General features: G+C 45.8%; 3 protein-coding genes across 3 annotated transcripts; 1 reads left to right on the top strand and 2 right to left on the bottom strand.

The window, feature by feature from the left end:
• Window positions 1-1291: 1291 nt before the first annotated feature.
• On the top strand, window positions 1292-2666 carry LHYA1_G004870 (uncharacterized protein; the record flags this gene model as incomplete). Its single annotated transcript, XM_031149824.1, has 3 exons — window positions 1292-1384; window positions 1505-2563; window positions 2634-2666. The coding sequence occupies 3 exons, from the start codon at window positions 1292-1294 to the stop codon at window positions 2664-2666; spliced, it is 1185 nt and encodes a 394-aa protein (XP_031005703.1).
• Window positions 2667-11910: 9244 nt separating this feature from the next.
• On the bottom strand, window positions 11911-13587 carry MAL11_2 (General alpha-glucoside permease; the record flags this gene model as incomplete). Its single annotated transcript, XM_031149823.1, has 3 exons — window positions 11911-12852; window positions 12901-13202; window positions 13263-13587. The coding sequence occupies 3 exons, from the start codon at window positions 13585-13587 to the stop codon at window positions 11911-11913; spliced, it is 1569 nt and encodes a 522-aa protein (XP_031005683.1).
• A 2681-nt stretch (window positions 13588-16268) lies between these two features.
• LHYA1_G004868 (uncharacterized protein) lies at window positions 16269-18034 on the bottom strand (the record flags this gene model as incomplete). The annotated part of the gene is made up of 2 exons (XM_031149822.1): window positions 16269-17927; window positions 17975-18034. 2 exons carry the CDS (start codon window positions 18032-18034, stop codon window positions 16269-16271), a joined length of 1719 nt encoding a protein of 572 aa, XP_031005682.1.
• Window positions 18035-18567: the final 533 nt, after the last annotated feature.

Genomic DNA, 18567 nt, shown 5'->3' with positions numbered 1-18567 from the left:
GGTGAAATAGGTAGGTAGGTAGGTGGGTGTTTAAGGGGAATTGCTGGATGGATGATGGATGATGGATGATGGGTGATGGGTGATGGGATAGGTAATTAATTGAGGATGTAATTTTTTCTTAAGAGATGGATAGAAGTTCCTGATTTGAGCCTCGTTCCTCTGAGCCTTGATCCTGGAGTGAGGGAAATGGAAAGACGGCCGAGATTAGAATGAGTGTAGGTGGATGAGTGGAAGAGCTTTGAAGAAACAGAAGTAGAATAAGAACGCGGATGCTTGGTATCATCTTCGCGTTGAATGAGAAGCATGAATAGTTTGAAGCTGGTCGCTTGATGTGAAGCCGCGAGGCAGCGCGTGAAGAGACGAGGAAGAGAATATCGAGTAGAAGTCTCACCTATCCAAGGTACCTACGGTATGAACGCGCATGTCTACGAGTATAGACGTGAAGCGAGCGCGTGAAGAAAGAATGCTGAGGGAAGGGAAGCTATGCATCTGAAGCAATCCCCAACCTTTAATCAGAAGACTATATGCAGCAATAATGCAGACCTTATGAAGGCTTCCACGGGAAAACACGAACTCACGTCGAGGAACACGCCCCCTTTTATACCCGCGTCGACGTGTTGGCCCTAGCCGCATTGACGACGGGCGGGTCTGAAAGCAGATGGAACACTTTCCCCCCTGCCTCCACTGCCTCCACAACCGCCCATCTTGTCGAATCATATGCTGCACATCCTCTCCCATGAACAGCCTCTGTTTCCCCCTGCCCTGCCCTACCTGATCTGCACTTTCCGGCTGAGACCTGGCGACCGAGTGCACAGGGTCCGATTGGAAGAAAACGCGTGCAAACACGTCCATTCGCGAAAAGAGCAGAGGCCGCTACTGCGAGGACGAAGGAATCTTGGAACACACTGCACTGCACTGTAACTCGGAAAGGAAGGCTCAGCCAACCGCTACTGGAGAGGAGAGACTGCTGAGGGAGATCCGTCTGTGTGTGTGGCAATATATCCCCCGTCTGCCCCCCCAAATCGACTGACTTCTAATTCTGTGTTTGTTCGTTCTTAGGCAAGCAAATTAGGAGGATCAGGTCCATATCAACAACAACAACATTGATACTACAATTAATTCAATCAATACAACAACACGCGATTGAAAGAAGCAAAGGGTCTTTCGATAATTGTTTTGTTGATTGATTGATTGATTGATTGACTATCTTCAAGCTTTGGTTAAGAAAGTCAATTGATTCTGAATTAAGAACCATCACCACCATCACCACCACCACCACACCGCCTCCACCATGGCAACTACAATGCAGCTACGAGGCAACCCTTTGCCCCTCTCAATGGCTCCCGTCTCCAGAACCTCACAAGTCTCAAGAACCGTCAGAATGGTATGCTTATGCTTCCACCACCACCTACACAATACCTCCCCTCTTTTCTCGTCCCCCTTCCCCACCACAATGAGTAACAAAACCCCAGCTCTTCCAACAACCCTCACCTCCCCCACTAAGCGCAAGGTCCAAACTTTCGAAGATGACAATTCCGAGAACATCGATCCCATCATCTTCTCCCCCAAACGCTCCAAGAACCCCGACGGTAGCAGCAGCAAAGACACCCTCCAAAAACCCACCAACTTCTTCCTAACCAAAGACCCCCCTCCCCCCAACGATTTCTCCTGTCTAAAACCCACCACCTCTCCCCGTCGTCCAATCCTCGCCGCTCGCTCTCCAGCTCCACGAGTAAACACCTCCATCTCCAAATCCACCCCACTATCCGCACCCGCCGGGCGTTCCCCAACGCGAAAGCGCATCGGTATCTTGAACAGACGCCGCACAACAGCACCCTTTACAAGGGTCGAGCCTCCTAAATTCGCAACCACTCCTGCTGGTTCAGGAGGACTAGGATTTAGCATCGATGCCGCGCTCAGCGGCACCATTCCCTCCTACAAGTCCCGGCAAGCGAAAGCTGTGCCGGACACGCTGCATGAGCCTGAAGTCAAGGATAGCTGGTTCTTTGACATCCATGAGGATACGGCTGAGGAGCTGGCGACGAATCTGATGGAGCATTCTACGTGCACGCTTGACATTAGTTCGGATGAGGAGTCAGCTGCTCGCTTGAAAGATGAGCGGGGGAAGGAGAATGTGCCGCCATTGGACGATATCTCACAGACGCGGTCGCAGCTCACTTCCGTAGATGCGGTGGAAGACTCGATGAATGATATCAAGGCAAGGATCCGGGCACGTCGTGCGGTGGCCGAGGGGGCTATTAACATTGATCGTTCGCCGCTGGGAGATCTCGCTGCTGAGGAATTTTACGCTGAGGGTTGTGATGGGGAGTCGGTGTTCATCATTGCTTCTGACGAGGCTGCGGAAGAGGAAGGACGCGAGGGATGCGAGACTGAAGCTCCTGGGACGTTTGATTTCACTCCTGAAGTTGATGGCAAGGGGAAGGGCAAAGAGGTGCAGGTTGATGTCGAGGCGTTGATGCGAAAAGATGACTTTGAAGTTGCGCCTAAGGCCATGTTACTTGAACCAATCGAGAAAGCCGATGAGGGGTTCGAGGTCTGGGAGGTAAGTCATCCATCCTATCCTATCTCCTCCCATCAATCTTCAAAACAAGTACTAACTTATCTATCTATAGAGCGGTAGTGCGAAAGATGAAACTGAATTGTGATGTTTGATTTGGTGCGGGTGGCGTTTTGTTGGGTATGCACGGTATACTGGCGTTAAAAGCTGGGAGGAAGCAAGGGTTTTTGTATTCGTTTTTGTTTTTGTATATGCACATGCTTCTGTGTTGTGTTGTGTTGTTGTGTTGTCTAGCTATATACATACCTACCTACGTACTGTACGCTCGTTAGATACCTAATACAGGGTGATTGATTACATTGATTACTACATGCTTGCTTGCTTGCGAGCGAGCGAGTTGTCGTGGATTACTATATGTCGAGGTGAGTGCTGTTGTTGTGGTGAGCTTGATTAGTAGGGAGGTGAGAAAGTAAGGAGAGTTGGGATGGGTGAGTGTGAGTGAGTGGGTTGGACTTGTCTCGAAGTAATGCCATGACGAATTTCTTCATGAACTAGACTAGACTGGACGCGATGAGAAGTATCTTGGTGTCGTGATTGGGGGCGCGGGGGGTTGCATGGCGTAAGCTGGGTCGAAGTCGAAGGTGTTTGGGTTGGGTCGAAGATGTTAGGTTGAAGAGGTTTGGGTACTGTATATGAAGATTTTCTCTGGTTCGGATAATTGAAACCTCGCTCGCGGTTTATTATCGAGATATAGATATAGATCGATAGCTCTTAGTACAGTACATATTCCGGATACATAAATAGATCTTCCTTCCCTCCTCTCTCCTCCCTCCCTCATTCCCCGCCCACCATATCATCCATCTACATCTTGGTTCTTGCCCTACTACCCTGTTACTCGAGTACGGTATTGGAAGTGAACGTTTTGTTGCACGTATGTCGGAGGCGCAGGGTCTGGACTAGCTAGGTAAGCTTTGATTGAGGTGCGGTTTGGTTGTGGTATGTATGTATAGGTGGGTATATTGGGGGTGGTAGGGAGGGGTTTGACTGGGAGTTGCTTTAGCGCGGCTGCAGTCCGGCTGTGGTTAGTTGTGCTTTTGTTTCTTATTGCAGGACTAGGTAGGTTGAGGTTCATATTTTAGGTTTTGGGTTTTGGGTTTTGGGGTGTGGGTTTCGTGGAGCTGGACGGCCTTGGTTTGCATATCTATCGGCTTTGCTAGGGTCTGGCTTTGAGGTCTTGGCTTTGCGAGCAGGCTGCACGGCGTATTTATTCCTAGTCTCTTCTTCTCAGAAGTGCGAGTCTAGGATATTGAATTAGCCGACCGAGGAAGCTCTCTGCAGGAAGCGGATCGATTTATATAGGCGGGCTGTTATGGTTTGATGTGAGTGAGTACATCTGATTTGGAAGGGAGAATTCCATTGCTTTGCTTATTAGACAAGGCGCACATTTGGATATTTTCTTGCTGTATTAGCAATAGCGAGAGAATCGAAAGCTTATTCCTCCTCCTACAATCTCGCAAACTCCCTCGTTTAGTCACCATTAGTTTCAGACAACGAATCCTCTCCTACCTGCCGGCTTGCGCATTTTATTGCACGTCGGATCCTTACGTATTGCTATCTTCTTTCGGCGCATGTTGCGATGCATGTGCGCAGTTGCGGGCTCTGCCAAGCCAAGGGAAGAACAACATGGACTCTAAAAATCATACTGTACGAGTATCATGGCAAGATTGCTCTGCGTCTACTTCTACATCTGGCAAAAGCTGTTATTCTGTTGCACGTCGCGTTCTTGCGAGATGTGAATTGCCGCTTTCGGTCATTGCGGGTCTATCCGTGCGCCTTCTCCTTTCGCACCAATATCGTAAAGATTACCGTATTGGGTCGCAATATGCATATACCCGCATGGGTTGCCAACTTGGGATTGCAGCTCGTCTTTTAAGAAAAGAAAAAAAAAGGTTACCTTTCTCAGGGATAAGAGGAGGGGTTGTCTAGGCTAGGAAGATAATTAGCTAAATGCTTTCTTTTTGTTGCACTTCATAATATTAGACTCGCAGGTTGCCTGTTTGGGTGTGCACCCCGAAGCTCGATATCAGTTGTTCATCTTCCGCTTCCAGGCTTAGAGTTTGATGCTCATAGGTTTGAAATGTTTTGTTGCAGTTCGTAGAAGGACTTACTGCATACCTCTTTGGGTGGTGTAGTTCTGCTTCGGCAGTGGAACATGAACATCCTATCGACAGAGAGGTATTTCTTGCTGATTTCTATAAGTCATCTCCCTGCCTCCATCCCATTCACAGTCTGCATTCCTCCTTCCCAACTCAACTGCCAGTGTTGGTATCACAGGTGTTCAGATACGTGATCACTTCTCTACTACGTAGTAGGACTTGATACTGGGTTTTCTGGTTGATGATGCTTAACATTTAGTATGGTGTTGTGGACGCGAAGAGGTGATGCCTCTTCGCTGACTACTGTAAGCTACGCTAAATTACATGACTAGGAAGGTCGGGACGCAGCCCCTTATCCCAACAGCCATGCTATTTCTAATTTCCTTTTTCTCACACGTCACTTCATTCATTTATCCGGTCTACTCTACCCTCACTATTACCTGACTCTTCACAATGCTAAAGCACAAATTGCCTGAGGATTCTCCAAGAAAGCCTATGAAAATGGCTCTGAGAACAGTAAAGATACTATTGCTACTTTAAAAGGAGTCAAAAAAAATTACCGACCACACTTTGAAGAGATATCGCCGTATGCTGGCAAAATTGATCCAAAGTGAGACATTTCTAATACTTAGTCCTTCACTTAATAGGTATGAACTCGAAAATCCTCGTATCACTCTGTATGATATAAAAATGCTGCAAGATTTTGTCACGGACATAGAATATGGCATTAAAGGTGACTATGGCGATCCTACAGCATGTATGAGTACAGTTGTCTCGTACGCAAAGGATTTTTCTGGCGGCTTGAGAGACAACGGGCAGCCAGAACTTGGTAAAGAGTTAACTACGAGTACCAGAAATGTATGTGAGCCGCCCTCCTCCGGAAGCGCGGATTCTAAGCGTTAATATGTTTTAGTTTATACAGGGTCCTTTGCTGGAATTGCTCAAAATGACACGTCGAAAGCGGGAGAGGAGGCACGGTGCAATGATTCACTTCAAACACCTCGGAACTCGACTCTGAAGAGATAATTGGAAGATATACTTGAAGCCAGGAATCAGAATAGATGTTTAGAGCGAGATCCAGGCAAATGTATTCTCATCTTCAAGAGTAGGAGTAGGAGGGAGAGTACATAGAAGCCACTTGCCGACCTGGTTCTGGTTGTGGCCTTTATTATCGAGTTACGAGTAAGTGTTTGGGAGCTCAAAGCGACAAGAAAACACCGCAACTAATGGTTTTACTAGGACGTCAACTTCAGACAATTTTGAAAAAAGAATGGAGATCTAGAGTTTTCTATATGGTTTGTACATGTTGGGATATATGTCACGTGTACCGACCATTAGTTCTATGACTAAGCATGGATGAGGCTTTTCACCTCATCGTCGCAACCTTAGCTAGAACCTCTTCTACACCTAGAAATGCAACCACGAAACGACATCTAGGCCAGCACTAGTGCACACACCTTGTGAAACCAACACTCCCACTTGCTCCATTTTGGTCCATCTGATCCACTCGCATTTACTTATCAGGAGACGGGCCCAAAGTAAACATTTAGCATAAGTTCAAAAGAGCTATATTCAATAATTGAAGGTCTCCAAAATAACATGGTAACCTTTCAGCCAATCAAGAGTGTGCCTCGGAGACCAGCTACAGTACAAATATACCATTTATTAGGCATACTGCCTCTGGCAGTACCAAGCTGGAGATCCGCAGCCATAATTCTCCGCCTCTTCAGGATTACGTCCATAGCTTCGAGCTTAAGGAGATTGTCCTCAGTCTGTGGGACCACGTCACCAATCGCAAACAACTTCGTGTGCCTGTTCAATGCCGGCGCTCGGTCAAACGAATCAAGGACCAAACCAAGATTGGCTTTAACAGTCCAGCATATCTGCCTCCGAGCTAGATCAAGACAGTTCGTCTGCGCCAACAATGGTGTAATCCCTACACCTCCAGCGATAAACCCGATAAACTCCCCTTCATTTTGTTGGAAGAAGAACTTGCCCCCAAAGCCCTTTAGTGGGAGCTCCAGCAAAGTTTTGTCGTTGTATTGGGATAGATGCTTAGTTACCAGACCCAAATTCCGGATAGTTAGCTCCTATTACTTATAATCTGATTCGATGTCAAGCCCCGAGGATATAGTGAATTTCCGATCATACTTGCTGTCCCACCTTTTGTGGTACTCATGGCTTCTAGTGTCAGAGTGAACCCTCAACTCTTTCTCGAAATCGAGAATTACATACTGGCCTGGCTTCCAGCGATTTCTCGCCTCAAGAGCTGGAACACTGAAGGAAAATCGAGTTAATGTTGGCGTTCAAACCTGCTTGCCAACCAGTGTTGCCACTGTCTCTGTCATCTCGCTCTTTCGCCTAGATGGTTCGCCTTGGATCGGGAGCTGGGCCATCGGGCTGTGTAGCAAGAATATTCTCTGTGGAGTGCGAAACGAGAGAACGTTCTCGACAAAGCGTATAGCGCGGACTTCGATTTTGACAGCAGCATTGCTCTGCGGTAGACCTCGATTCGCATCTTCGCGTACCAGGATCCTCTTGGCACAGTAACATAATGCACATTTCCAGTGTCAAAGTCGGGAAAGACTAACCCAGCTTGCAGTGGTAAGCTTAAGTCACCTGAGGTCTGATATAGTTGACTTCCGGAGTACTCGGGATACACTAGATTACTGCTGTCTTCAGTGTTAGCATCTAGCTGCATAAAGCCTGGAGAGCCTTGGCGGTAAATCATGTCCATTTCTGAATTCGTATTCAGAAAAGATGCGAAGAATGTATTTGCCTTGGCAAGTAGATCGACAGCTGCCTACACGGTGTAGGCAGCTACACCAAGGGCAGGGAGTCTGATATAAGCTGAGGTTGCGGAAGAACTGGAACAGATGTCTGTCTGTTTCTTGATGAAGTGAGACCAAATTACCAAGCCTTTTCCCGCTTGTAGATCAACTCTTTGAAAGTACGCCATATCAGTAGAGATTCGTCTTTGGCCTGGGGTCAGGTGTAAGGCTCGTAGATGTAGAGAGCTAGGTTATGGCTGATAAGAAGTAGAGAAAGATACGAAGTACTTTGCACGAGGATAGTCTGCATTGAAGGGCCGGATATGCTCCGAGCGCAAATCGTATGGGCGGTGAAACGGACGCGACTCATGTCACGGTAATTTCAGGCGCTAAAACCCCACCACATTCGGACACTTTATGATATGCCACTTGGTGTAGCACCTTCCTATGCCATTCCACGGTCCTGTTGAATTTCAAGCAAAGTTTCCTTCTCCGCTGCAGGCGAACGGAGTTGATTGAATACGCCCGAAACGCTTAATGGACGATCGATCGATCGATCGAGAATAATACCATACCTGGAAAACCTGGAACTGAATGCTAAAACATAGCTTTACATTAGCAAGTAAAGTCGCCGGTCTATGAGTTAGTAATTTGCACGCTATATCCCGATCAAGCAAGTTCGGATTACTCAGAACTAAGCTGACAATATACCAAGGAAAATGACGTTGTGAGGTTTTAACGATCAATTGCAACGGAGATGACTGTTTAGAAGAGGTAACAGATGGGAGATGTAAAAGCGGTCGGGTCGCTTGGTCCAATTACTCGTAGTGTTTCTTAGTTGGACCAAACGATATCATCGACAGAATCTCAAACAGCTTGAACATCTGAACAAAGGAGACAGTAGTGATGGAAAGGTCTTTGTTGTGCGGGCAAGAATCACAAAGACAGTTCACTGGGAAGCCGTCTTTGCGTAGTCCAGATGAGGAAGGGTGAGTTTTAGCTATTAACAGCAGAAAGTCAAATAATTGGTACATCCGGCCATGTGTAGCTGGCTAACGATTGGCCAAGTTTGCGCGGTCGTAGCGATGCACAACTAAACCACGGCTTGCTGCAAGGCTGAGGACTTCCAATTACACCTCAACAAGAATCTTCATCTGCATACCGACTGTGCGACAGACAGACATTGTGGAGGGACAACACAACCGCGAACTCTAGGCTAGGATCTGACTTATGGTTTCATCGTAACATGATTCATATAATAATATGCTATGGTTAAAGAGTGTGTATGTAGAAAATTGATCCATCTCTATCCCCCCGCCCCCCCCCCCCCCCTTTAATAAAGAGCATTTGTGGTTTTCTTTACCGTAAATTCAAGGGGGCTAAGCTAATGATATTACTACGTCTATAAGCTTAGTGGAACCTTACAAGTACCCTTTAGGGCTAGCACGGGCTACCAGCAAAGGCTCTAGCCATTTAGTTCTATAGATTTCTACGTATTATAGGGATTTGACCCATAAATGCTCTTTATTAAAGGGGGGGAGAGTAAGTCTGTCGAAGTCTTACGAGGCGATGCATTTTAGCTGCATACTTCCACTTCATGCGACGCCCCTTAAAACCCCACGTTGTGGTTGTGCACATCATAAGAGGGTCTAACACGTTTGTGCTCAGGAACAGATGATGACACTGACGAAACTAATCAGGATGGCCGACACGCTTGTTGACTTGGCCAATCTATCTTTCCTACAATATCCGACCGGTCCGAGATTTTATTTACAAATGCGGATGTATGATACGTTCTTCGTGCTTTCAAAGTGGGTATATACGAAGTATTAGCGCTATTATGAGGAGGATCTGCCGATATCTTGGCAGAGATTGAGGAATAATGCCTGTTTGGCCAGAATTCCCACGTGTTTTACAAAATCCGGCTGGTATTTACAAATGTCTTCAGAGGCCGAGTATTGTTAGTTGCATTGCATATCAAAGTCTAATATTTCCAGGAATATTATAAAGCTGGTCTATCTGTCTCTAAAAGTATGCAGAGATCTCGTCATCACTTTCTTGAACGACTTATCTCTATCGACCATCCTTCTCGACCTTACAGACAGCTAGATAACCTCATAGCAATACTGAGGTATATAACCGGCCAAATCCAACAGGAAACTTGATAACAAATAGATACTGACTTTCAATACTAGTACTATCTTTCTCAAAACGCAGTCAACGCAGTCAACGAAAACATAAGATATCAATATATGTAAGCCTCTCTAAGCCTGTACGAATTGGGAATGAACAATGTCTAATACAGCTTTTACAGTCAATCCGTATATACTGTAAGAAGCTTTCAGAAGCACTTATAAAACCCGAATCATTGCTAATAGAGAGACAATAGATACAACCAAAGTCACTATGAAGCTCAACCTCCTCGTTGCCTCTGCAGTCCTAGCAAAGCTAGTTGCCGCTCAGGGTGCTTGTATGTCAAGCGGGTCTCAATGTGCCCATTCTGTCGACGCTTCACCATACACCACTACATGCACCTGTACCGGGAACTCCGACTTTGGGGATTACTTCAAAATCTTTCTTCCAGTGGGTGGTGGCGAGTGCACCTGGGTCGCGAGGGATGCTACAGGTGCAGCAGATTGCCCATTCAAGGTTGTTGTCACCAATAGTGGCTGCAACATCCAGTATGCTCCGGAATATGGCACGAAGCTTACGAATGTCAAAAACATCGAGTGTCATGCCTGGGTCGACACTGATGGAGATTTTGCTACGCCGCTTCCTCCAAGTACTTGATGGTACTAGGGTACAGTAGCTCTCAGCTATAGTTAGAAAGACTGCCAAGTTTGAAACAATCTCTGTAAAAGACCAGATCTAAAATCTATCTATCTTACACTTAGCCCTTTGCATTATTGTCCGTGTTGCAAAGTGTCAAGTTAGCGAAAATCTTAGACTTCAAAGTGTGCTCCAATTGACCTGAAAGCTAAGCAGGAGTACCTTAGAGGCTCTCCGAGTGAGAAGCAGTACTACAGTAGTATTATTAAGGTGCTGACATAGAGTATACCGCATCCCCAAGATATAGCGGTGTGTCATATGATCCACGTAGGCATTATTGTATTAAGTGTAGTCAAAGAACGCTGTTCAAAGGAAAGGTGTCTATCCTTGCTATCTGTTGGATGCCTTCGATGGAAGGACTTATATAGAGGCAGAAGCCTCCATGATATGCTGACTCATCTTCTCGATTACAGTATACTCGCAGGAGGCTTTACAGGAACGCGTGGTCCGAATAACGTTCGTAAGTGAATTAAGCGACTAGGTCACGCGATGGATGACGAAGGCTCAGTTAGGATCATAAGGGTTTATAAGGAGTATATGATCCAGCCCTGATCTATCCTTTACGAAGCATCTATATAAGAACAGTTATTTCCGTACTAGGTAGAAGCTTCGTGCTTGTCTCAAGTATAGTATATTTATATGTACTTAGTAACTTGCAACTACACCTTGATTAGTGACAGCGTCCCTGCTTTACTACACACCCTAACATTGCACTTTAATCCACCACCAAGATTACCGCTTCGTTACACTATGGACATAGTGTTACTGCTACCGGTTTCAGTTTGAACTAACGTCCGTCTCTGCGTAGCGAGACACACTATGTCGCGAGACAAGAAACAGGTACTTTGAATTCAAGCGGCTCTAAATCTTTGAACGCCTTAAAATTTCTCGTACTTTCTATATCAAATATATCATTTGGCCTTTCAATAACACTCCTAGCCTAGTTACTTTGAAAATTACATTGTATTATTATTATATACCTGATTTGCAGAGAGTAGACTTTTATAGTTCAATTAGACTCTTTGACCTATAGTACTACTATCGAGTACTTTTCACCTTTTAACCTTAGAGAATGGTTACATATGGATTACTAAGTCTCTTTATAATATTAAGAAGCTATTTTTAGACTTGTAGTAATCAGACTATACTAAGTTATACGATATCACCACATAGATCAGCTGCTATAAGTATGGAAGTAAGAGAAGGATGACGAAGAACATGCTTGAAAACGCTCCTACGACTGCTACTTTTATTAGCTAATCATACACCCTACTAGCGCTAGCACGTTCCCCCGCGGCCTTCTTCCACTCCTACCTACTTAGATAACCTGTTTTTATACCCTTCTCTCTGTGTTCAACGCTCTGGAGATTGCGCGGGGCCGCGGGGGGCTTGGATATATGTTTCACGGGCGCGTAACCGAGATTTGGTAGTCTCCAAATCTAAGTGTTCACAAACTCGCCCTCAGAGCGAACCCGCGGTTCAGCGGATAGTTCCCTAATCCTAAACCCCAACAATATTTGTTTCAGTCACGAATTGAGGACATATAGAATTGGGATTTGCAGAGAAAGGGTTAAAAGATTCTAGATAATAATAATAATATGACGGTAAGCCAGATTTCATAGGACTATCTACAGCACTAAATCGCATCCACACCTTTGACTGCCTGCTCTGTTTGCGAGGTGGTCACATAAGTCTTGAACTTTCGTGCTGAGACTTTATTGAAAAACATCTCCTCAATCTCCTGGAAAGATCTATTAGCAGTCTCTGGGTAGCAGAACCACAAATAGGCGCAGCAGATGACTGCAAGTCCTCCAAAGATGAAACTGGTTTTGGCTCCAAGATTGGCCTGATCGGGGTTAAAGATGTAAGGCAGAACAAACAGCTGGACTGTGTATAGAGTTTGCTGAATAGTAAGTGAGATTGCAATCGATTTTCCTCGAAGATTCGTTGTCGGAATCTCGGCAATGAGGGTGTAAGCAACAGCACCAATGACAAGGTTGAAAACAAAATTATAGAACAAGATTAGGGCAACCGTTCCAGTCAAAGCACCGGGACTTCCATTAGTTGCAAGGCCACCAGTGACGAGTAGAAGAACTGTAAGACTGCACATGCCCCAGAAAATGAGGGGTCGGCGGCCAATCCGGTCGATAAGAAACCAGGAGGTGATATTACCAGAAATCGACAGAGCTTGTGCGCCGCACGAGAGCTGAAATGATCTGTGGACACTATTTCCAGCGAGTTGGAAGTAATAAGTGCCGTAAAAAGAGATGAATGAGACACCAGATAAGGCTTGGATAGTCAAGGGTGCGATTGTAAGAAACGTGCGTCGACGATTTGTTCCCCGGAAGCACTCGAGGAAAGAAACCCCGGAAGTAACCTCCTTAGCTTTCATTTGGGTGTATTGGATGTATGCGACCTGCTTTTCGGCTCTGATAGTGTTCATTCCTAGTCGACCTAGAGACTTTGTTGCTTTTTCGATTTTCCCGGTTGAAATGAGCCACCAGGGTGACTCAGGAATGAATGGGCAGAAAATGATGGCAATAGCAGCGAATCCCCATTGAGCTACGAATATCCCACGCTGGAAAGGAAGAACTGTTAGCGAGCGGTATACAAATCATCAATTGACATCTCGAGACTTAACATATGCCCACCGATTTGGTAGATCTCCGTAAGCGTCGCCGAGGATGACGCAAATGAGGGGGCCAATAGACAGAGAAAGATTGCACATTGCGGTCGTAGTTCCACGGAGCACATGAGGGGCGATTTCGGAGACGTAGGCAACGCAGAGGCAGTTGAATGCACCAAGAGAGAGGCCGTTAAGCATTTTACCGGCGAAGAAAACCGCATTCGTAGTTGAAATATATTCAAGCGCAACGCCTATGAAGGAGTTGCAGAGGAATAGGAAGATAGCCCATTTCCGACCGATGACTGATAGAAATTGTGTCAGTATCTGATGTTCGGATGGAAAGGGCAGGATGATAATCATACGGTCACCGAGCCAGCCTGCGAATAGAGCGCCAAACACAGCGCTGGCATTTGGACCGCCACTAAAAGCAGATTGCCATTTTGCAGGTAAGACGTAGTCGCCGCCAAATTCGTATCCAAAATCTTTTCGGAATTCCCTCACACCAACGACAATACCTCCAGCTTGGTTATCAAACCCCTGGAGACACAGAACAAAGATGGCCCAGGCCGTCCAAGCAATAGCCTTGCGATTGTCCACTGCCTCCCATTTTGTAACCTCTCGGTCCTCTTGCTGCGTCTCGACTCCAATCGTGTCGATATGTTCGTAATTCACCTGTCCTTTTTCCATCTTGTGGAAGTAGGGTTGTATAAACAATGGGTGTCGAATGGAATGATCGAAGGTTGCGGAGAAGGAGATGGTGTAGAACCTGACCGTCTAAGAAACTTCCCTAAGTTATATAGATTACAAAAGCACTTCCTTATACTTTCCTATGCCTTCGGCATGATCTATTCCGGTTAAATGTTTAGTGCTGCTTGGAGAATTCCATATGATATCAGCTGAGGCCTTTCCATTGCGGAGTTTGAGGAGAAAGCCCCCTGCTAGCGTTGGGGGTTCTGTTTAATTATTGTCTGAAGGAAGCCGACTATTATCTCCACTCCCTCGGGATATAAGCTGGCGAAATATGACTTTGGTAGCGCAGTACGCGTCGTCTCTAGAACATAGCAAAGCTACTTCGTCCCAGGCATAATAACGCCCCCGACACGGGCGGTTGTGCCAGTGGTGAATTTCTATGGGAGCTCCTGTTAGAGGAACCCCTGCCTTTATGTCTGTGCGGGGAAGCGGGGGGGTAACATTCCTGGGACGAAGTATCTATAGAGATGGAAGTACGCGGCAAGTTAGCATGTCTATAATTTATATAGTTTAAAATTTATATAGACTATAATCCTTTCCCGATTTAGCTAGTAGAAGTCGACTTAATCCCTCGGTTAATACAAACTTGTACGTATAAATAGGCAAATCCTCGGCAGGTAGCTCGGGGTGTATTAAAAACCCTAGGTTAATGTCAACTTGCAAGCACGAATAGGCAAATCCTCGGCAGGTAGCTAGTGTCCTTACTGACAGGCGTAATGCAGCAACTCCTCAGGGAAAGCGGTTCGTATTCTTATTTCATAACTGCGAAAAAGCAGTAGTTGATGTATGTTTGTATTGTATCACAATTTCTGGGCTATCCACAAGTTGTAGAACCGATTGCGGTAAATGGAATGTAGGTCCTGATTAGTTCTCCCAGGATTAGGATAGCTGTGCCTATCTTCGGTCAATAATATTATCGCGCAGCATTGTCCTGTGATATCCTGTATCGCCAAGAAAAAGATAAATGTCAGTTTTACAAAAGATTTCTCATATTCTTTATTGCTATCCCATGAGGTTTAGAGAGGTTTGCAGCTTTGAAACGCTATATTTAGAATGTCTTTATCGGGAGCTACAAGCTACAAGCTTCAAGCCATTTTCTCATCAGTTTGATACTGCAGTCCCCTTTGAAAAAAACCTTGCGACCTCCTGAGCATAGCTTAATGCCTCTTCCGAACTTTGCCTGGGATCTATCCTTATACCCCAAGTTTCATAGAGAACCCTGCCAAGTACCCGCTTCTTAGTATACGATTGAAGAACAGCCCGGTAAAACTTTGTATCGAAATGGGGAAAACCTTACTGTATATCGTCATCTAGCAGATAGACATTGTATATGTCTGTCCCTGAGTGTCTTGAAATAACGATTTCCTCTCTCAGTGTCTCAGCAATATCTTCATCAAACTTCTGCAGCGCAGCAGCATCTGCTTTAATGACTTCCACATATTCCTTCGCGGCGAAATCCAAAACTGCGTCTCTCTTAACTCTACCCATTCCTGGCGGGGCGTATCGAAGCCATCGAGAGTTTGCATTTAATGGAAATCCGCGCTTTTTGCCCAGATAAAAGCCCAAGTGGGAAAGGGTTAACAGATTTAGCACTGATAAAGGGGTCCCTGGCATAGGAACGATAGGTAAGTCTGCTGACTTTCCAGCGAGCGCGACCAATGCTGAATGGTCATTGGCATCTGAAGAAGGAATCGTGGCTTTGCGACATTGTAAGAACAGTCTAAGGAGCTCGTCTGACCACCTGCAGCCGGATCAGCAAGTCGAAATACAATTGAGGTAGAAATACACACGGCTCCAAAATTTGGGCTGGGGAATGTTTTGTTGAGGTCATTGTGTCGACAGTTCATACGTAAAGGGAGATAGAATGCAGCTTGGCCCTTGCCTTTTGGAGGTAGAACTAAATATGGGGGGCAAGCGGGGGCGAGGGGGGGGTTTGCATGCGAGTAAAGTCTAGCATCAAAGATCCAAAGCAAAAAAGAGGAAACTGTGTATCCTCGAAATCATACTGTGTAAAATTACCAGGAGGCGTTAAGGGGTCGTTTCTTATCACGTGTATATATGCGAATGTGGATCCAAAAATAGTTCTGTAGAAATCTTACTCAGCTCAGAGCCACAATTAGATCTACGCTTAGAGACAAGACGAGGAAAATATAACCGAGGCCCCCTGTATACTAAAATAGCCTCCTAGTGTATGCTCAGGAATGCTGACTCCTGGCTTAGGTTAAAGGTGCAGCTGCTCATTTTTAGATACTAAAACAAAACCAGCGAAATAAAAAGTTGAGTCTGACTTATGTGGTAGATTCTACTATTTGCTGCTCGGTTTTCACGACACTGGCTGTTCTGCCTTTAGTCAGTTGTATCACGTCGGATGTATCTGTTTCTTCGTAGGTTATTATCTAACTTCTGGCGAGACAGTGACGATTGATTCGTATAGTGCGTCCTTGTGCCTGAAGTCTACTGTAGCGGACGTTGGTAGAATACTACTCAAATCCATATTCTGGCGGCAGTTGGCTAGTAAACTGCATCCTTTTCATCCGCAAAAGCTTGGAGCTGGGGGTTATCTTCCTCCCTTCGCTAAGCAAGTCACCAAGACCTTCCAAGTGCTCGTCAACCATCTGTCAATCGATCTGTAGCTTCTTGATACGGGATTGCACGGCTGTTAGTCCTCCAGGTATCTGGGAATTGAATCGGGGTGGTGAAAGATCCATGTGAGGAGGCTGAAGACTGGCGAGGTGCATGGGAAGGAGGAGCATATGAATTCCAAAATTCAATTTCACCCTCAGCGCGACCTTCATTCGGATTGCCTGTATTGTCCGGAGAGGACACAAACCATGAAGATCTATTGAACTCGATGTGTTATGGACTGCGAAGAGGGGCTCCAGGAGGCGCCTTTTGTCCAATACTTTGAATGGTTCTGCGCTATGTTTGCTGATAGCTTTCTCGACATCGGAGCGGAAGTTCTGTAGCCAATCTTTGTCCCGAGAGGCTTCTCCGCCCAAGAGATGACTGAAGAGGTCCTGATGTTTTATCATCGATGGCCCCATACCTTTCATATACTCAGGCAAGACTCGACCATCAAAGCAAATAGACGATCCAAGAAGGTTGATCAAATTGTTAAGCATTCTCTTCGATGCCGATGTGATCGTGATATTGCTCGCCGACTTGAGCATGGAAAGACAGACTGATGAGAGATTCAAAGCGGGATTGAATCCAGAGTGTTGTGTCATTTTACTCATCTCTTCCCATACCTCGCTAGAGACGAGGAATTCAGCAACTGTTCGATGCATATATCTCACCGCTGAACCATCATTGTCTTCGCCAGTGGCCCAATCCAAGGCAGCATTAGTGGGACCACGGTCTCTTCCAACCTCGAGAAGACCACAGCACCGGCTTTGAATTCGCGCTTCAGTACTGTTATACAGCCATATGTACTGATCCAAATTCAGAGGGGCAACTGGGCGGTGAAACGCCTCATCTAAGGGATGCATAGCAAATGCAAAGTTGACGACGCCGAGTGGTTGATGTGAGGTGTAGGTATTCCAGACATGGAACATCTGGAGCATTTCGGATGCTTGTACCTGATACTCAGGAAGGATCTTCGACAACATTCTTCGGTACAAGTCCTTCAGGTCCCTGGGAAGTGAACGAAGTTTCCTTTGCAAGTCCATGACCGAATCGCCAGCTTCGAGACCGTCTACGAGAAGTCGCACAACCAGGCGAACCCAGAGAAAGACACCTTCAGCTTTCAATTTGATCTCCGAAACCAGACCTCCTGCTACTTGTGGGTCAAATCTCGACATTTGACACATAGCCTGGTGATTAACCAGATTTCCCCTAATGTACTGATCCATGTCGTGTCTTGTAAGATCTTGCAATCTCAAGGTTGGACAGCCCCGAAAGACTTTGACGCTTGGGTTGATCGGCCGACTGGATACCACGACCTTGACATTTCTTATGGTGAGAGATCGAACTAACTGAGCTAACTCCTTATGCTCACCGGCCAACTCGTCTATGCCGTCAATGAAGATGCATATCTTAAAAAATTGTGAGGCTTTCTCCATGAAGAATTCCAATGCTCTTTTCATCTCCACAAAGGTTGGTTTATCGTTCAAATAAGTATCCTTCCAGTTGTTGTAGATATTTGGAAGGGTTGACGGAATGAGCTCAGGGTGCTTGGAGAGTGCGTTGTGGAGAATAGCCCGGAGCATTCCAGTCTGACTCTTCTGCAATGGTGTGCCCAAATTCCAAAAGAAAAAGTCAAGCACAAGGAGCTGACCCTGCGGAGCCCAGAGGCTCAACTTGTCATATACACTTGTTTACTTACTAGAAGGTTGGCAGGGATGAGATAATCAAAGCCGTTCTGAAAGATACCCGCTAGGAGCATATATTCCACATATACTTTGGATTTCGGATTGCGGATTTCTCCTGGTGAGTCTCTCGCATTGTGAAATACAACTGGTGCGAATACCCCTTAATAGCCATTGTTTTATCTTTTAAACTTCTATTAAACATGATCCTAAATAAAGTCGTGGTCGTGGTTGTCATATAGCTTTGCCTCATTTATGTAAGCCGATCCTGTCTATTTCATTGGGCAGGTCGTATTTTCAGGGATCAAGGGGAGCCTTTAACCAGGCACAACCCCAGTTTCATAAAGTTGTATAATAGCGCGCCAGCCACTCAGAGGCCATTATTTTGGCAACAGCGAACTTAGTCATGCTCGACAGAAAACATTTGTACGAAGGGGCCTCTTGACGTCTCTACTCCTACATAGGGGAAGCCTCGAAACCAGGGGGTTTTATTTCAGATGAGGCTATGATACTGCGAAAGGTATAGTGGTTCGTTTTATTCCGCCTCTTTAATGTTGTTATATATTGCTTCAATCGCCAGTTCACTGGGCAGCAATAATTTTGTACAATA

This window comes from Lachnellula hyalina, assembly GCF_007821495.1.
Source record: "Lachnellula hyalina strain CBS 185.66 chromosome Unknown contig00059, whole genome shotgun sequence".
NCBI classification, from domain to species: domain Eukaryota; kingdom Fungi; phylum Ascomycota; class Leotiomycetes; order Helotiales; family Lachnaceae; genus Lachnellula; species Lachnellula hyalina.
The sequence above is the reverse complement of the archived record's forward strand: the minus strand, read 5'-3'. Positions and strand labels throughout refer to the sequence as shown.